General features: G+C 51.0%; 8 protein-coding genes across 8 annotated transcripts; 4 read left to right on the plus strand and 4 right to left on the minus strand.

The window, feature by feature from the left end:
* Window positions 1–148: 148 nt before the first annotated feature.
* On the minus strand, window positions 149–1,722 carry N7481_006245 (serine/threonine-protein phosphatase 2A activator; the record flags this gene model as incomplete). Its single annotated transcript, XM_057265464.1, has 3 exons — window positions 149–619; window positions 684–1,035; window positions 1,091–1,722. The coding sequence occupies 3 exons, from the start codon at window positions 1,720–1,722 to the stop codon at window positions 149–151; spliced, it is 1,455 nt and encodes a 484-aa protein (XP_057123184.1).
* Window positions 1,723–1,999: 277 nt separating this feature from the next.
* N7481_006246 (uncharacterized protein) lies at window positions 2,000–3,568 on the plus strand (the record flags this gene model as incomplete). The annotated part of the gene is made up of 1 exon (XM_057265465.1): window positions 2,000–3,568. The coding sequence occupies one exon, from the start codon at window positions 2,000–2,002 to the stop codon at window positions 3,566–3,568; it is 1,569 nt and encodes a 522-aa protein (XP_057123185.1).
* A 1,006-nt stretch (window positions 3,569–4,574) lies between these two features.
* On the plus strand, window positions 4,575–8,622 carry N7481_006247 (M protein repeat protein; the record flags this gene model as incomplete). The annotated part of the gene is made up of 2 exons (XM_057265466.1): window positions 4,575–8,150; window positions 8,263–8,622. The coding sequence occupies 2 exons, from the start codon at window positions 4,575–4,577 to the stop codon at window positions 8,620–8,622; spliced, it is 3,936 nt and encodes a 1,311-aa protein (XP_057123186.1).
* A 960-nt stretch (window positions 8,623–9,582) lies between these two features.
* On the plus strand, window positions 9,583–10,562 carry N7481_006248 (uncharacterized protein; the record flags this gene model as incomplete). The annotated part of the gene is made up of 5 exons (XM_057265467.1): window positions 9,583–9,642; window positions 9,698–9,790; window positions 9,862–10,015; window positions 10,082–10,365; window positions 10,428–10,562. 5 exons carry the CDS (start codon window positions 9,583–9,585, stop codon window positions 10,560–10,562), a joined length of 726 nt encoding a protein of 241 aa, XP_057123187.1.
* An 859-nt stretch (window positions 10,563–11,421) lies between these two features.
* N7481_006249 (uncharacterized protein) lies at window positions 11,422–12,737 on the minus strand (the record flags this gene model as incomplete). The annotated part of the gene is made up of 2 exons (XM_057265468.1): window positions 11,422–12,233; window positions 12,449–12,737. 2 exons carry the CDS (start codon window positions 12,735–12,737, stop codon window positions 11,422–11,424), a joined length of 1,101 nt encoding a protein of 366 aa, XP_057123188.1.
* Window positions 12,738–13,354: 617 nt separating this feature from the next.
* Window positions 13,355–15,742, minus strand: N7481_006250 (mitochondrial intermediate peptidase; the record flags this gene model as incomplete). The annotated part of the gene is made up of 1 exon (XM_057265469.1): window positions 13,355–15,742. One exon carries the CDS (start codon window positions 15,740–15,742, stop codon window positions 13,355–13,357), a length of 2,388 nt encoding a protein of 795 aa, XP_057123189.1.
* A 238-nt stretch (window positions 15,743–15,980) lies between these two features.
* N7481_006251 (MICOS complex subunit MIC26/MIC27) lies at window positions 15,981–16,902 on the plus strand (the record flags this gene model as incomplete). The annotated part of the gene is made up of 3 exons (XM_057265470.1): window positions 15,981–16,007; window positions 16,087–16,176; window positions 16,258–16,902. 3 exons carry the CDS (start codon window positions 15,981–15,983, stop codon window positions 16,900–16,902), a joined length of 762 nt encoding a protein of 253 aa, XP_057123190.1.
* A 284-nt stretch (window positions 16,903–17,186) lies between these two features.
* On the minus strand, window positions 17,187–18,378 carry N7481_006252 (uncharacterized protein; the record flags this gene model as incomplete). Its single annotated transcript, XM_057265471.1, has 3 exons — window positions 17,187–17,999; window positions 18,060–18,143; window positions 18,205–18,378. 3 exons carry the CDS (start codon window positions 18,376–18,378, stop codon window positions 17,187–17,189), a joined length of 1,071 nt encoding a protein of 356 aa, XP_057123191.1.
* Window positions 18,379–18,554: the final 176 nt, after the last annotated feature.

The raw sequence follows: 18,554 nt of genomic DNA on the forward strand, positions 1-18,554 counted from the left end.
TTATAAGCTCGATTGGTTTTTATTGTTTTATACCCTGGGGGCGTTGAGTTTAATTGCAATGAATCCATCGCTTTTGATGCTTAGACAACAGTCTTGACTTTATAATAACTCGATGTTCTGCATTACATGGGGTATCTTATTTTCATCTTCATTTAGCCCAAGGGGCCTTTGTAGGGCCGTCTCCACCGGGCGGAGCTGGGGGCTGGGAGTTTGCCCACGGAGCCCGGGTGGGAGCCATAGGACCCGGAGGCAGTCGAGAAGTATCTGGAAGAGCTGCCATGCTGGGGCCAGGGATGGAACCCGGGGCTGGGGGACCATCTCTTCTTGTCGCTGCCCAAGGCGCCGCTGTCGGGCCCATTGGAGGGGCTCGGGATCCAGCTCCTGCTGTTGCCCATGGCGCCTTCGTTCCGCTATCTGCACCTGGTCGGGCCGTTGCGGATGTCGGTGGACCGGCATCTGGTACGACAGGCCGTCCCTGTGGGCCAGAGGTGGCATGTACAGTAGATGGAGGGGCGACGGCATAAGGATCGCGGTCCCAGCTGAACAGAGAGCCGAATGGGAAATGCTGCACCACAGGGTACTTGGACAGAACTTCTGCGTTCCACATTTTGATCATTCCCTGGTGATGATCAATGTTCGTTTCAATTTGCATAAAATCAAGCGAATTGACATATCAAACTTACCTTGTTGATTTTCCCCCAGCCAGCTCGAATACCTGATATGTCGTAAAGCATGGGACTATGTTCCCAGAACGGGCCTTTCTTCACGTCATAGATGAATCCGATAGCAGAAAAGTACATGTTAGTCTTTCTCTCTCGCTCCACGATGTTTTGCTTGACTACGCCGGCTGGGTCGGGAGCATCCGGCAGCGAACCCTCCTCAGGGGTCAAATCAGTCTCATTGATAGCTGGTGACAGTTGAGCAGATCCGAATATGTAAGGGAGAAAGGCGTGGTCGTCGAGGCCCCATACTCCGTGGGAGCCGGCAGGTTCGAGTGTATATGTTTTGATAAGTAGTCTCACGAGGTCCAAGTACCTAAAATCAGCGTAAGGAGGTATTTAAGTATTGATGGTTTGCAGCGTGGACTTACGGCTCGATCACGCCAAGCACAATAGCTCTCTCTTCAACACCCGGGCCGGACTTGGGGAACCCATTGAGCTTCCAAATCGACCCCAAGAATGCCAGGAAGCTGAGCTCATGCCCCGTACCGTAATCCAACCTCTGTCCACTTCCCCAACTTCCAAGAAAATACGCTTTAAGCTCCGCCTCGGCAGTGACGCCATCTGCCTCCGACGAAGGTCTCTCCAAGATCTCCGCGGGTAAACATTCCTTCAGCAAAGAAGACGCCCGCTCTTCCAAGACCTCGTGCCATTTTCTGAAGCTGATGTTTCCGAATCTGCGCGGGCCGCTGTCTGGTGGAACCTCCAGTACAAGGTCTTCGAGTTTTGAGAGGAGGTCTTGCAATTGTCGGACCGGTGCAGAGAACTGCACTTCTTCGGCATTCAGGGGCCATGATTGTGAAGTCCCGTCGGCAAGTTTTTCCGGAAACATCGACCTGTTCAACTGCAGGGCGAAAGTCATGATATCCGTATAGCCCTTCGAGATCAAGAAAGGAGGAACATCTTGCGCCTCGTGGATTTTCTTGACAGGTTTCATAAAGTTGTGTGATGCTGCCGAATCGAGCGTCGGTAGAACGCGGACAGCGCGGCCGTCCGTGTTCATTTTGATGAGTGTGGTGATAGAAATGTAGATGACTTTATCCAATCGTTAGGAAAGCTGTGGAGGGGAAGTGGGATGACGGCAGGCGGGCACAGATGGGCTCCACCCAAGCTCTTTCACCTCCGCTCCGCTCCCGCCTCTACCGCACGTCACACGTCGCATGTCCCATCGCGCATCGCGAAACTCAGTGGCAATCGCCACCACTCCCTTGCGATCATGGCGCCTGCCCGAAAAAGAAAAGCGCGTTTCTCGACAAATACGTCCCTCGATTTCCTCAATAATGTGTCCACCACAGCTCCGGCTACCAGGAGACAGACCGCGCGACACGACGGCGTCTACGATATCCCCACCTCGCCCGAGCCACGAAAGCCTTCCCGCAAAAGCGAGCCACAACTATCAAGGAGACCTCGTACCCGTCAGAACAAAAGTACACCGACCCCTGAACCTGCTGAGCCCCCCCGAGTCAAATCGCGAGCCGGAGAGCGTTGAAGAAGTGGGCGCAGAGCAGCCGTCATCCGACGCGGACTATCATGATGCTGAGTTGAAGTTGTTTTCGAGTGACGAGGAGGAGGAAGAAAGAAATAGTCGTGCAGATGATCCTCAAACCGAAGGAACCGAGGAGCTCTTCGAACATTGGGAAGTCAATGGCGACGAGGGTCAGGAAGACGAAGATGAAATCGAAATGGACGCAGAAGACATCGCAGAAGATGCAGACACTTTGCCGAGGCAAGACAGCGCAGAACACAGCGGACATGCCGATCAGATCGTAGGGGGTCCAGATGACGATTTACCGGTCCACTCTCAGGGTTCTCATCAACTCGTACCATCACGAAGGAACATTGAGATAGTGATCGATAATAGTCCATCGGCCCGGAGCTATCTATCCCATGGGTATGCTGAGACTATTCATGATGAGACCATTCACAATGTCAATGATCATGAATTTGAATCCCAAGCGCAACCAGCCAAGCAAGTATCAGACAAGCGGAAAAAAGAAATCGATCCCAACATACAACTTATTCGTGATCTCCGCCATTGGTTTGTCCGAGAAGTCAAGAAAACCAGTGTGGGTCCTGAATGGAACAAGCTTAACGAAAAAGGACGAAGCTTGAAAGCATATGCCATATCGCCACGACCGAAATATCTCGAATCTCTCTACCAGTTGTTCGCTGAGTATCGAAATCTTTACAAGGAAGCTATAGAGCGTGGCGGTCTCACCGAAATTCTCCGGAAACAGCTCCAGAATATCAGAGAATCCATTGTGACAGAAGTCAGGCAGCTCTTCGAGCATACATCAGAGGTACTGCAAGAATCCAGTGTGCTTGATCAGTTTGAAGCGCATTTTATACCGAAAATGGTCATCTTGACTCAACTCGGTTTCCGGATATACCGAATAACAGACGGGCAGACCCGTGACCAACTGTATCGGACATTAGATCTGCTGTTGGTATGCATAAGTCTTATCAAACGATACATGGGACTGCTCACGCCAAGTTACCGATCTGGGACCCTTGTCCAGCCACTTCAACGTGTTATGAAAGCTCTGGAAAATGGACAGCTGAGGGCCCACTGGCCTGGTCCGGCCAACGACCAGCATGATTGGGCCGATATCCCACCTGTGACTCATCACTGGACCGTGAATGAGGAACGAGTATTGAGACATGGGATGGTTCGATATGTTGAGGACAGTCAGTATTTCACTAACTTGAATTCTTCTGTGGTAGGAAACCATTCTCACTCCAGTCTAGATAACCCTTTTCTTCAAATTGCCACACACTGGGGGCATAAACTCCCTGGTCGGAGTATGAGGGACATGGAAGGTAAAGCCAGAGCGATGGGACTGATATGACATGATATTAAAACTTGTATTTGATATCTCTTTTCTTCTTCTTTACAATGATTTGATGCTTGATGCGCTATACCCAATATGAATTTTGGCTCAAGTTCGGTTCCGGCGGATCGGGCTGGGCGAACCACGGATTGCCCTTTGTTTTGGTCAACGCGTTGCACTTCAGGGGTTCTCAAGCTTCAAGTTCGGTTTTACATAGAGATAATACAATAACTGAGTGCAATATATCACACCGTGGGCGTTCATGCGCGTCCGGCGACAAGGTTTAGAATATAATAATGATCGGCATAGGGTCTTCAGCCGTTTTGTGTAGATACTCCCAACAGCAGAGACGACGATCCCTCCCCCCCCCTCCTCCTAGCCCTCCGCCTTCCCCCCGTCTCCACCGCTTTGCTCCCGCCTCCTATTCTCTGCTTTTCACTCCAACCTTTTGCGCCATAACGCGACCTTTGTCTTTCCTCTTGATACTGTGGTCGCCGACTTGGCCGATTATCAGAATTCGTGCTGAGGCTTTCCTTTGTCCTCTCGTCCAATTCCGTGAAGCTCCTGGAACAGCTCTATACGCGCCGCGTAAGTACCATCTTTCTTTCTTTTGAACACAGACCAGCGGGTTGGCAATTTCTGGGCATTGAGTGCTTCTGCACGGCCTCTGTCTACAATCTGAGCCTCTGCAGTGGTCTATTCAAGGCAACCAAGGCACCTTTCATCCACAGTTTCCAGATTCTTTATCCCGAGGCCCAGAGCTTTGGCTACAACCCAGGGGCATTGAAGAACAAATGATCCTGTGGATGATGGTATTGGGCCTCAAAGCATGCAGCTTGCAGCTCTTTCTCGGCCTAACATATATATGGATACCACCTACCCTGTTACCTACTAGGGTCTCATGCTAATTGTTAATCACATCTCTATAGACCCCTTTTGCTACCGGAGAATCGTGTCGCCCAGTCGCCCACCACGCTAAATTTACATACTTCCTACAATCCAACCGTACCAATTGGCCGCGACTATGGCCTCAACCGAAGAGCCTACTATTCCCATTTCCTCCGATGTCGAGGTCGACACCGAGGTCAACACCGAGGTTGTGCCTCCGGCCACCCCGGTAGACTCCACCATTCTGTCGGGAGGTGAGGAAGCCAAGTCGAGCCCCGAGGTACCCAAGGAAAACATCCCAGCTTCTCCTTCGGCCGCCAAAGGCAGCACTGGTGCTACAGCTTCTGCTAAGCGTCCAGTCTCAAGCTCGACTGCCTCCAAACGTCCCACCTCGTCCTCCACCTCCACTGCATCGTCGAGACCTACAACTTCGACCACACGGGGCACGACATCGACGAGCAGCACCCTAAACAGACCTCCAACTCGTCCTACCACTACCACTGCCACCTCCGCAACCCGCAAGCCTTTGAGTACTTCGACGACCTCTTCTCACCGGTCTCGCGCCTCGGTTAGCAGCTCCGCGGACGAGAAGCGTTCAGTCGCTAGCTCCGGAGATGAGAAGAGAGGCATCTCGAGCACTGCAAAGCGCATGTCGATGGCTGGCACCGCATCTACGCGTACTCCCCTGAAGACCTCTTCAACTCTCGACCGCAGATCGAGTGTTGCTGGTTCTGCTCTGGACAAAAAGCCCGCAGCCTCTACCACCCGGACCGCCACCTCGACCAGCAAGCCCGTTGGGAAGCTCACATCCGCGACTTCCACCACTCGCACAACTCCTTCATCCACAACTGCCACTCGGACTGCCACGCGGCCTACCTCCACCACCTCTACTGCGCGGTCTGTCGCATCCTCGGCCACAGACCCGAAGAAGCGTCTTAGCACGCTTGGCACTTCCACTGCTAGAAGTGCTGGTGCTGAGGAGAAGCTCCAGGCTCTCCAGACAAAGCTGTCTGAGAGTGAAGAGACTGTCAACAACCTCAAGGCCGAGCTCGAGACGGTGAATGAGAAGCTGGGGCAGCTGTCACTCTCGGGAGAACAGGCTGCTGAGAACAGTGCCGACACTGAGGCAATTCGTGCTGAGCACACCGCAGAGCTTGAAAAGCTCACCTCCTCGCACGCTGAAGAACTTCATTCTCTTCAAACCCGACTCGAAGATGCGGAAACCCAGTGCAAGGAACTGGAAGAGCAGTCCCAGCAGCAGCTTGAGGAAGCCAAGCAGTCTGCCGCTGCTTCTGGTGACGACAAAACTGCCGCTGCACTTGAAGAGTTGAAGGATACTCACAAGGCCCAGCTTGAAACTCTCGAGAAGGAACTCGCAGATCACAAGGCTGCTGCTGCTGCTTTTGAAGAGCAGATAAATGCCTTGAAGGCTGAGATTGAATCTGAAAAGGCACTGCGTGAAGAAGAGAAGTCTCAGTCCCGCGTTAATGTTGAGCGTGAACTTAAGGGGTCCAGCCAGGTCATTGAGAATCTTGAAACCGAGCTTCAAAAACTGTCTGCCTCCAACAAAGAAATAGCGGCTGCAAAGGAAGCCGTTGACGCATCTGTTGCACAGATGAAAGAGCAAATTTCTACTCTGGAAGTTAAGCTTGCTGAGGCCGAATCCTCTACCCAGGAAAGCTCAGAGCAGACTACTAGTTCCCTTGCTGAGAAGGATCAACAAATCACTGAACTGAAGCAAGCTATTGAAAAGGCTCAGGCTGAGCTTGAGGAGGCACGCGAAGCCGCTGCAAAGGTCAAGGAGCTGGAGTCTACCCACGAAGCCGCGGTAGCCAACCTGAAGGCTGAGCACGACACTACTTTGAGCTCCCTTTCAGCATCGCATGCAGAGGAACTTATTGTTGCTAAGGCCGCGGCTGAGTCAACTGGTACCGAGCACTCTCAACAGCTCGAGGAGCTGCGTGCTTCGCTAGATGCTGCCAAGGCAGCTAGCCAAGGTGGCCACGATCTTGCTATTTCTGAGCTCAAGGCTGCACATGAGTCGGAGATCAAGGCCCTTCAGGAGAAACTCACCGCATCTGAAACGGCACTCGTTGATTCTCGTCGGGCTGTTGACGAGGGCAACGCTCATGCCCAGGAGGATGCCGTTCACGAAATTGAGGCCCTTCGCCAGAAGGTTGAATCTCTTGAAACTCAGCTGTCCACTGGAACCGGTGAGATCAGGGCCCTGCAGCAGGAAGTTCAAAGCAAGCAAACCGAGGCCGAAGAGCTTTACCACAGCCTGAAGAACCTTGAGGGCGAGGCAAAGTCCAGGGAGGTTCAGAAAGAAACCAAGCTTAAAGAGCAGGATGATAAGCTGAAGGCTTTGGAGGACAAGGCTACAGATGCTGCAGTCCAACTTGCCGCTGCTATTGAGAAGCATGCTCAGGAATTACAGGCTGTGAAGAGCGAGCATGTCGCTGAGCTGGAGCGGGCTAACCAGGAAGCCTCGGGATCCCAAGAGGGCGCTTTGAGTGAACTTCAGCAGAAGCACGACGACCTCTTTGCTAAAAACCGGGATCTGGAATCTAGCCATGCTACTCGCGTCGAGTCCCTCGAGGCTGAGTTGAAGTCGACTCTGGAGCGCCACGCTGGAGAACTTGCGACTCACACTGAGGCTCGAGGCAGTGACGCCAAGCTCCAGCAACAAGCTCAAGAGGCTCAGGCTAAGCTGCAGGCCGAGTTTGAGGCACTGCAAACCGCCGGCCAGACTGATAAGGAGACGCACGCCAAGGAGATTGCTGAACTCCAAAGGGGCTTCGAGGAAACTAAGGCGAAGTTCCAGGCTGAACTTGAGGCTTCTCAGGCCTCAAAGGCTGCTGATGCCGATGCTGAGCACGGAAAGGCGATTGAAGAACTTCTCACCCTCCAAGATACTAAAGTTGCTGGTCTGAAAGAGCAGCTTGAGGCATCAAACAAGGCCAACATCGAGGAACTCCAGAAGTCGCACAATGCCGCCCTGGCAGCAGCCAACGAGCAGCTTTCTCAGGCCAAGTCTGCTGCAGCGGATACATCTGCCCTTGATACCTTGAAAGCGACCATCGTGGAGCTCGAGCAGAAGCTGGTGGATTTCGAAAAGGCCCACTTGGCAGTGCAGGAATCGGCGACTAATGCTTCTCGCGATCTTGAGGAAAAGCACGCTACTGAGCTTTCCAACATCCAAACCGAGCATGCAGCACTTGCTGAGAAGCATCAGGCAGCCATCGCTCAGGTTGAGGAACTACAGAAATCCGCTGCTGCGTCCAGCAGCAACCAGTCCGATCTGGAATCTATCAAGGCCCAGCTCTCCCAGTCCCAGGCAGAAATTGACTCGCTCAAGACTAAGCACACTGCCGCAAGCCAGGAACTTGAGGAAGTCCGGGTTCAGAACAAGGCCATGGAGGAGAGGCTTGCTTCTGGCGAGCGCGACCTGAACGACCAAATTGACAAGAACATGTCTCTTCTCAATCAACTCGGTGATATTGAGAGCCAAATCTCCGGTAGTCGTCGACGTATCCGTGAGCTCGAGGCTGAGCTCGCTGCTCTGAAGACCAACAACGACAATGACAAGAGCACTTCATCCGGGCTGAATGCTAGCCGATGGGCATCGGCAGAGGAGGGTAGCGAGAACGCTGAGGAGGGAGGTCCAGCCGCAACGGAAGGTGAGGACCTTGGCCCATCCATCGAGGGAACGGTGGGAGATCCCCGTTTGAAATCTTCATACTCCTCAGATCTGCCCGCATTCCATCCATTTACATGAGGTTGAGACAAATTTGATTCTTACATAAACTAATCAATATCTGTAGATGGCAAGCATTCAGGAACAGCTTAAGCACATCCGATACGCGAATGACGAGTGGTATGATGAGCATCGCAAGTTAGTGTCCACCTACATACAATTTATCCCTACCCACCGCAGGATCCGTGCTAACGATGTCCCTTGCAGACTCATCGGAGAATTAGCTCATCTTTCCCGCCGAGCTACCCCCGACACCCGCAGTCTCTCGTCAACCCCCCCACCCAGAAACGGCAGTTTCAGTTCAAGAATCAGAAAGCAGCCGCAGTCGTTCCGATACTCCTGCCGCTCGGTAGAAGTATTGGGGACGGTCGTGATTGTTAGACCTTTTGCCAGGGAATGTCAATCAATCCCTTGCAGGACGGCATGATTTCCCTTTGTTAGATCCATTTCGCTCGTTCCTCGTCTTGGCTCGTTGTATGTAATAGGACTCAGGATACCCTGCTTCTGTTGGAGCCGTGCGGCTTTTATGTCACATACGTTTATTGTTTAATGCTATCACCTCGTCTGCTTCTACGGATGAGTTGCTACGTGTATATGTATATACTCCACTCTTACAACATAAGATTATTCCCTTTTTGGAGTGAACGTCGGACACCACTAGTAGTAATCGTCAATCGTGAAGTTCAGCTGCATTGCATTTCCCTCGCCGTCATCGTCATCGTCAATGCCTATGGATGCTAAATCTCCTTCCAGGGCTCTTTAAGCTCGAACATCGCTCCGTCCATCATGGTGATGGATCTTCAAGGTCGTGATATCGACATCTGCCAGAGTTCGTACCTATATGGCATCAGCCGGGGGAACTTTGAACAGCTTAAACTGCCGGGTATCTTGATACATTAAGAGCAATTACATTCCCAAAGTCCGGGTTCTCGGAACGAGCAAACAGACTCGTCCCGCATGTGGTGCAAAATAGTGCGGAAACAGCTTGCTGCCGAAGCGATATTCTTTGGTTCTGAAATATAACACCGGACAAAACATCGAGATCTTTCGCAATGGTTTATGATAGGACCACCACATGGTTGTTTTGAATTTCTAAAGATCTTCATTCATTACATCATAACGAAACAAAATTCATTCGAGTCAATAGGCGAATATAAGAATGGTAGGGTAGAGTATGCCTTGTTCGCCCCATTTACCGTCCCTACTGCCCTACCCACTTGTGTCCCCACACCGACTAGCGCTACGTCAATCACGACCATCGGGATGTTTGAAAAACCCGCTCGCCCGCTTTTCTCTTTCATGACCTTTATTTTATACCCGACCATCACTCAAACACGGCCGCGCAATCGGTCAACACCTAATTCCTGAACCCTGGGCCCTTGCAATCATGGAGATCCTCGAGAGAAACATCAAAGTGGCCTTGGTCGGTGATGCGTGTGTTGGCAAAGTAAAGAAACCCTATTTTCCCGATCATCAACGATATCACTGACCATATCCGGTAGTCGAACTGGGTATCTATGTTTCTAGATGACTATATTTCAGATGATTACGTTCCAACAATTAATTACCAAAGTCGCCTGCGTGAGTTTGGTTCTGTAAGTTCCATTTAACTGCTATATATGGTATCATGTGACACTATGAAACCCTCCCTAATATTCATTCTTAGACGATTGGTGTTTGTACCTTTGATATCTGGGATATCTCTGGATCACATAGCACGCCCCAAAATAGGGCAAAATGGATCGAAGATAGCGATGCCGCTATTATTATGGTGGATCTCGCTAATCAAGACAGTATCAATAACACAATTTCATGGTATCGTATGTTCTCTTTAGTTTTCCAAAGCCCGTTCCAATACATATCAACAACTAACTCATAGATTCTAGGAGAGATTCTGTTATCCCAGCAATACTCCGATAACCCAAAACATTTGCCGATTATGGTCTTTGCCTATAAGGCCTATGAAGATGATACTAAATATAAGATAAAGCCGACAGAGATCTCTTGGCCCGAGGAGATGGGTTCTACGCCATTTCACTACAATGAATATCGGGATACGACTAATTGGGAGACGGATAAGACTCACTTCTCTGCGATGCTTCTAGCGGATACATCTATGCGAAGACCCTTTGGATGGATCTTGGAGCAACTAACCGGTCAACCCGAAGTAGTATGTGCTTCGAACTCTTTTGAATATTCTATTCGCTCAAGGTAAACTGACCGTCAACTTAGGGTTTCCAAGTCCATTACCCTTCTGGACCCGGCTTTTGGTATCCACCTTGCCCTGGTGAACTTGAGGAAAACCAGAGACAAATGGATGAGGTGTGTAAACTGCCTATGCCAGAAGAAAGTGATGTGGAGTTGTGATCAAGATCCTTTTCTAAGCCACCTCTTGGCTATCGAATTATGATTGTAACCACTGTATACCTTATCTATCCAGATTATCACCTCAAATGCTGTGTTGTGTCTATTTATTTGTTAGGCTATATGATCTTCCCTGCTGTACTTTGGTCTTATAATATGATATCGACGCTAATAGTACTTCCTGTAGCTACTATCTGAATGTGAGAAATGCTACTTTAGTTTATACGAGAAGCAGCCTCTTAGGTATTTTCTTGACAAGCGGTTCAATGTAATTTTAACCGAGCTAAACCGGCCTGTTTTCTTGCTTATAGACTTGAATGGCAGACGTAGCAATTAAGTCGGATGGATCGACAGAACCTGCCGAAATTTGGTGTCGGGGACCCAATGTGACCCAGGGCTACTACAAAAATGAAGAGGCCACCAAGGATGCCTTTTATAGTATCGACTCGGATGGAACAAAGTAGTTCCGTACCGGCGATTTTGGAGTCATCGATAAGGAGGGATATGTCGCTATCTAGGATCGTATCAAGGAAATGATCAAATATAAGGGTCTGTAGGTTATCCCTAGTGAGCTAGAGGGAAAACTGATCGTTCATCCGGACATTGAAGATGATGGGGTGGTCGGTAGGTATATAGGTGGATAAGATGGCCACCGAGCTGCCGGTTGGATTTGTGGTGCTAAGTGCTCAAGCCCAAAACTAGGAGGTCAGTGCTGTCCTGTAACTATGAACGAGCTACAGGGCAGTTCCGCCTTTGCTCATACAGTATACAATTCTTTTAACCACTCCTTTTCTGGACTAATTTATGGCTTGGAAGATAGCTGCTAAATCATTGAAAGACAATCTCATATCAATATTATTGCCTATGTAGCGATTCGTTTGAAAATAGCGACCTGAGCGGTTGCCAGAGGCTTTTTTGCCGGGATAGTTTTCGCTCGCGAGTGGCGCGCCGCATCTCCATATAAACAAGCGGAGTCATAACATAGGAGGGGGGGTTGGGGCTGGTAGGAGGATATTGATATATCGGTCTCTTTTCCAGTAATTCCCGAGTTGTCGTCGTTTGTTGACGGACCCCCGGGGTACATCGAAGTAATCGATTGCGTCTGTGGAGCTGTATCCTCCCATTTCGAGTTCATTAATTGGGGTTGTGATATGTTCGCTTGATATTCAAGATTGCTGAATGGAGATCCAGACTCTTCAGCCAAGTGCGAGGTCAAGGTATGGTTTATTTTGGATTTGCCTATTATCGGATCATTGGCATCCTGTCCTATTTCCATTGACAAGTCGAAATCCTTTTGCGTCCGGTGAGAGCCGGACAAAGTAAACTCGTGACAAAAAGCATCGTACTCTTGGAGAATGTATGGATACCTGTCTTCCTGCAAGTCACGATGCGGAAGCGTCTCGACGACTTCTTGAATCGACCCAGTTCTCTTCGCCAACTCCTCCCCTTCAGCTATTTCTTTCAAGTTCAAGTCCTTTGTCGTGATGGTATTGTTGTTTCCTCCAAGATATAGCGTCTCGTGTTCTAGAGATGAAAGGTTCTTCTCGCTGAGTTCATTTCCTTGGGTATCATTCAACGATGCACGCGACACTCTCTTCGACGCCCATCGCTTCAACGTCGTCACTGTGCTTCGCCGGCGAAGTTGGCGCGGGGGTATTTCAGTTTGATCGTAGGCTGTCGAAAAAAGATGCGTCACTTAATTTCGATGCATCATCGCGAAAAATGGGAGTTTCTGGCATTCTGAAGCTGCCGAGCTTGTGATGTATGCTGGAAGGGCAATGATTGAGAGAGGTGGTAACAACGCTAGGCTCAGAGGGAGGTGTGCCGTCGTATCTAGTTTCCGATGAATCAAATGGCCCTGTTTGCGTTGTTATTTTGGTGTGTTTTACTCGAAAATCGATTCGTATCCCCCTCCTTTTCAGAGATGAGAGAGCTGAAGGCGAGCAGGCCCGTGGCTGCAAGATAAGACACGGCGGGGTGTTGTATGCACGCAAACCCGCAGCACGAGACAGCCTGCAGTAAAGGCCTTTCTTTCGTCTTCCAAGTATAAGACGAGATCTCAGAAAGATGAGACAGCAGATGGGAGGCGGATTGTGTGGTTTGAGGATGGAGGGCCAGGGGAGTCTCGAAGGCTATGCCTAGGCCAAGGATAATCACAGGCACGACGAACTCCCTCATGGTATGAACCGACATGCAATCGTATCCCCCAGATGTACCATTGCAGCAAGCCACATGCACGGGGCGACTAGCCCACGCCATACCCATTATCCCCCATTCGCTCCATAGAAATGTAGGAAACCGGTAGCGGAAATTAGAAAATTTGGCGTCTGGTATCAGTTTCAATGTCTCTCTCGATCAATACAGTCGAAACCTGACCAGTCAAACTTAACATCAACATACCTGGTGTTGGTATCTGTTCCCCGGCCTGACCGCTCGCTAAGTCACGCTCGAAAGAAGTGAGACACGGACCGCCCACCATCAGCCGCCGACGAAAGATGGCTTCCTTCTTTGACCGAGCTGAGACAATCAACCCAATCAACACTTGTCAAGCGCAGGCTACTGCATCGTTCCCTGTGATCTCTGGTTGTGCAGCTGCCAAGAAGCAGTTTCTTTGAGTGATCTACAACGGTGTCGGCTTGGCCGAAAACTCCGTTCACATGATACTAAGGAGGTTCGGGAATTTGTTCCAATATTTGACAGTGGTTCAGACCAGAACAATCTGGAACGACCCGGGAATTATTTCAGCATGTATATTTACATATAGGATATCATCATAATATAAGAGGGTCGATGCTTTAGCCCGACACCCCATCACGGCCCAATCCCCAGCGACCGACCTCGCGCATAGCCTCATCACCACCTTCCACAAGACGACCATTGGCATTCGAAGGGTTCTGTTCTCCTAGAACCCCTGCTACACACTCCCAGCCTGTACGGCCACCACCCCAACGAAGAACTTCGTTTTTGTAGCGTTCGCCGGCGGCCCGATCCACGGATGTTCGGCCGGATTGGAAGACGTCCTGCCAGATCTTATTGGCAATAGCGCGGTCGAAGATGTAGCTATAATAGGTGGCGCCATAGCCGTAGAGGTGACCGAAGAAGCCTTGCCACGAAGTCCGAGGTCCAACATCGTCCGGGTCGGGGAGGCTAGAGTATTGAGAGAACACCTTGTGGTAGATGTCGGTGGTATCGATACCCTTAGTTGCGTCGCTCGAAGGAATGGAGTGATATGCTTGATCAACGAGAGCCATAAGGATCTGCGCCTCGTTCTCAACAGCACCGTATATAGATCCGTGGGCAGTCCGATCCAACTCCATACTGCGCATCATGTTCTCAGACAGAGGCTCGCCAGTCTTCCAGTGACGCGCATACAGAGAAAGGACTTCGGGAGCAGTAGCGAAGCTCTCCATCAGCACGGAGGGAAGCTCAGCAAAATCGGTTGCACATCGAGTTCCAGAGATTGACTGGAGCGGTGTCTGGCCTAGGATCGAGTGGACGGCATGGCCCATCTCGTGGAATAGAGTGCGTACACTTTGTTCACTCAAGAGCGTGGGGCGGCCCGATCCATTTGTGACCGGCTCTTGGAAGTCACAAACAAGGGCAATTGTTGGCAGCTGGCGCAGGGTCTTGGTCTGAGGATCGACTGCAGTCGCCATGCCATCATTCGGGTGCGCATTCTCATGCAGGGAAGCGCATTCTGCAACTTCATCGGCGGAAATTTCGCGCGAGCACCGCAGGGTGAAATGAGCTGGATTTGGCAGTTTGCTAGCTCGAGTAAAAAGATCGCAGTAGATGACCGCGATGTGCTTCTCGGACTCGTCTACGACATCCAGTCGGCGGACATCCGGATGCCAGGTCTCGCCAGGAGCTGTCTCTTGGGGAACAAGACGAACACCATAAAGTCTGTCAAAGAGTCGAGAGAGGCCTTGCATGACTGTCCCGAGCGAGAAGAACTCAGGGACGGCACTCAATTCGCGTGAGCGGCGAGACTGGGAATATTCCATCACACGTTTGTGGACATAGAACGCGTGGTCCCATGGCTTGAGGGCACTGCCTTTCATTTTTTGCAATTGAGATAGTTCTTCACTAACAAGACCCTGGTTGCTTGAGATGAGGGACGTCAGGAAATTCGAAACCGCTTCGGGGCTTTTGGCCATCTTATCGCTCAGGGTCATGTCAGCGAAGCTGTTAAAGCCAGAAATCTGAGCGAGTTCGGCTCGTTTCTTCAAGAGTTTCTCGAGGCGATGAATTTGGCGGGAACTAGATGTACGCGTTGCGAGATACACCTCTTTCCGCACGTCTTCGTCTCGTACGGATCGTAGAACAAGTCTAGGGACGACTCCCATCGTTGGTACCGGTGCCTTGTTATTCCACTTCTTGATTTGCTGGATCACAATAGGATCTAGCCCTTGAAGGCTGTTGGCACCGAACGTCACCTGTGATCTTGCTGGCTCTGCTCCCCCAAAGAAGTCTGAGCCAACCTGGCTGACATCGTTAGAGAGGTTCACGAATCGCTGCCTTTCAGCCGGTGGCATATGAATTGCTGAATTTGTGAAATCCCTCATAAGAATCTTGGCGACGATGGTTTCCGCCTCTGTCCAGTGCGACGTCACTTCCGGATTATCAAGAGCTTTGCCCAATTGCTCATGGAGGCCCGTTGTAGTGTTCAGCACATTCATATATTCGAACATGAGAGCGTACGCCTGCGTCGCTGCTTCTTGAATTCGTCGATCGGGGTGAATGGTTCGAATAAAGTCGGAAAGGTCTATCACGCGGCAAAGGAGGTCGCTGAGTCGGTCCAGATTCCGTGCCAGTCCTCGGTATTCATCCAGGGTCGAGGCCTCGAGAACCTTGGCTACAATAGCCTGACATTTGTGCAACGATACGTGAGCAAACGCTCTGAAGCCATCGGGGCTCGTCAAGTATTGGTTCTGAACTAAACCCGCCGACTTGGACGATGTTGCGTTTCGTGCGCGCGAGAAGTCTTTCCAAAATGGCTGTGAGTCGAATACGCGGCGTAAAGCATCGTCGTCAGCGTTCTTCCTCGGTGAGCTATTGTCGACTGGGACGTAATCTGGTTGCAATCGAGGAACAGGAGAGGCGGCGCTTGCAAAGGTTCGGGAGTGTTTGCGCAGGAGACATTCACGGCATGTCCACGCCCGCCGCCCAACAGGGCGAAACATGGTATAGATGGTTCAAATGAAAGAAATGCAAATAATAAATCCAAAATACAAAAGTCCACCAAAACCACAAAGGAAATCGAGGTCAAGAAGTCGAGAAGTTGGGGAAAGAAGGAGAGCGCGCGGGCAATGACGGAGTTTTCTGGGTTCCGCCGAGCCGAAGAATTCCCGCCTCAACTTCAACCCGACTTTGCTTCATCCTCAACTCTGTCTACCTCACCTCACCTCCCCCACACCCAGGATGTCGTTCCGCCCGATGTTGCAGCAAGTATGTAAACTGGTCTCCAGCCATACCCAATCATCTCGCTTGCAATTGACTGATCAATCTCGTGCTGACACGTTCCTAGCGGGCTGTGGCTCCGATCGCAGCCACCCTCCTCGCTGGAGGCATGGCTCTGTACCCCAAGCAAACAGCTTTTGCGGAAGATGCTCGCGACGTGAGATGCCCCATTCATTCTATCGGTCTACTTCGAATCTAAAATGATCATATCTGACATACGATGACTTTCCCGATGCAGCGGAAACCCATCTACGACGACATCACATCTGATATCCCCGAGCTTTCCAAGCCCGCCGCCCCTGCACCTGTGGAACAAGCTCCCACCAAGGAAATTTCCCTACCCCTGTTGCCCTCAACTCCCTCTTCGCCTACTCCGACAGATATCCTGACCGCTCAGGTCCGACAAGCCCGTCTCTTCCTCTACAACAACTCCCTTGCCGCAGAGAACGGCTTCAACAGCTTCCTATCCCGGGCCCTTCACATCGAAAATGCGTTCACCAACACCGTTGCGTCGCTCGCGCCTTCTGCTGAGTCGGGTGAGAACCTGACTCCAGGCGGTGTCTATGTTGTTGTGGCCGCCATGGCCGGCTCCATTGTGTCACGCAACCGCGGTATCCTCCTTCGCACCATGTCCCCTCTGGCCTTCGGCACCGTCGCTGCCTGGTCTCTCCTCCCCGTGACTATGCGTAACATCTCTGATTTGGCCTGGGAGTATGAGAAGAAGTTCCCTGCGGTCGCGGATCAACACTTGGCTGCTCGCGAGCGGGCAGAGCGTATCTGGTACACTAGCATTGCGCACAGCCAGATGACCCGCCAGATGATGGAAGATAAGATTGGTGAGGGCCGTAAGAAGCTGGAGCAGTTGGTGAGTAAGGGTCACTAGAAGGTTATTTTGGTTTTATACCGTCAGCCCACACGTGGCTTGCGGGGATTTCTTTTTTTGCATATGTACGTTTAGAACTCGCAGATCCGACGATATAATCCGGACCAGTTCCCTTTGTCAACAGAAATCCATCTTGAAGTCTTCTATTTCATTGCTTTCGAAATGGCTCGCCTGAAGCAGTTTGCAGGGAGAAGTTTATTGTACTGTACTGCTTTGCAATTGGTATTACTCTTGAAAATTCATAGTTCTCGGCGTCAAAGCTGACAGTAATGCATATCATTCCATCACTCTTCTTGGGATGGACCAGGCTCCCCTTCCACGGCCTCGACTGCCGGAGGGGTTGAGGCACCAGCACCTGGAGAAACACCGGCCTTTGGCGGCGGAGGAAGAGGTGTTCCTTTACGGGACGATGTGTAGTCTTCCTCCCGGCTCTTCTGTTCGCCTTCAGCAAAGTAATCATCGAATGCCCTATTGGGGGAGGCAGAAGGTCGTGTCTTTCCACGGCGACTTGAGGATGACCTTGCCTCCGGAGGCGAAGTCACTGCTGTCTGTGCAGCGAGAGGGGGAGGTGATACGATATTGGCGGGAACCAAGAATTGGCCTGGTGCTCCAGCTTCCGGTCCAATACCACCAGCCTGTGGGAATGCCGTGGAGCTTCCATCCTCTCGGGTCTCAAAGACGAGCTCTCCGGGTCCCTCGACCTCTTCGCCTAGTCCAACAGGTAGTCGATGTAACGCACCGAAGCCCAACTCCGCACCAACAGCACCTTCGCCACCCCAGCCTCGAGTGGGAACGAGCTCCACCTCCCGAATCACATCAAACTCGCTGTTGTATACCCACAAAACCAGGGTGCGGTCGAGATGATCTTCTACCAATTCCCCGAGGGCCGACTCTCCTCTTAACGTTCCGCTTGGGGTTCCAATAATATAATCCGAATGTGGGAGAAGGCCTGCACGATATGCTGGACTTAAGGGTGAAGGGATCCCGAGTACATGCCAAATGTTTTGGGTGGAGTTGAGAGGGGCTAGCTGTAGAGCGACGCCGAGGGACGGGTTTGTGGCTGGAACTGGAATGGTGACCGTATGAGTGCGTTGGCCCTATGTAACATTTCGTTAATATTGCTTGTTTCTTTGAATCATCAGGCATATTTGCGGTACCTTCGCACTCCAGACCTCCAGCGTCACACTTGAACCGGCGCAATTGCGAACCTCTGTCGCAAAGAGGTTTGGATCAGGATCCTCCTACATACAATAAATTAGCAATCATGGTTCAAATATTTCAGGGGTTATATTATCTCCATACAATCGCATGGCCATTAATTCCCACAATAAAATCAAACCATGGCTCCAAGGGTATCTCCTTGTCTTTATTGCGGAGTACTTGAAAACCAAAGGCACTGTCGCTAGGCCCAGCCCGGGATTGTTGTGAAGGCTCGCCGTCCAGTCGTCCGATAAACCGGTTGAGTGCGCCAAACATTATGTTGAATAGCCACTGAGCTGATCTGAAAGAAAATGCGGGGGAATAGTTGAGGCTGGAGAGGATGAAGCTTGGAGTTCGCGAGCTGGCCAAATACCGGTGCAAACATGGCAAACACTTTCGGCCATGCGCGTTATCGGTTATCGGGGGCAATTTATCTTGATCGACCATGGGAT

Source organism: Penicillium waksmanii, assembly GCF_028829765.1.
Source record: "Penicillium waksmanii strain IBT 27052 chromosome Unknown utg000005l:1.0-5232799.0:1.0-5237142.0, whole genome shotgun sequence".
NCBI lineage: Eukaryota > Fungi > Ascomycota > Eurotiomycetes > Eurotiales > Aspergillaceae > Penicillium > Penicillium waksmanii.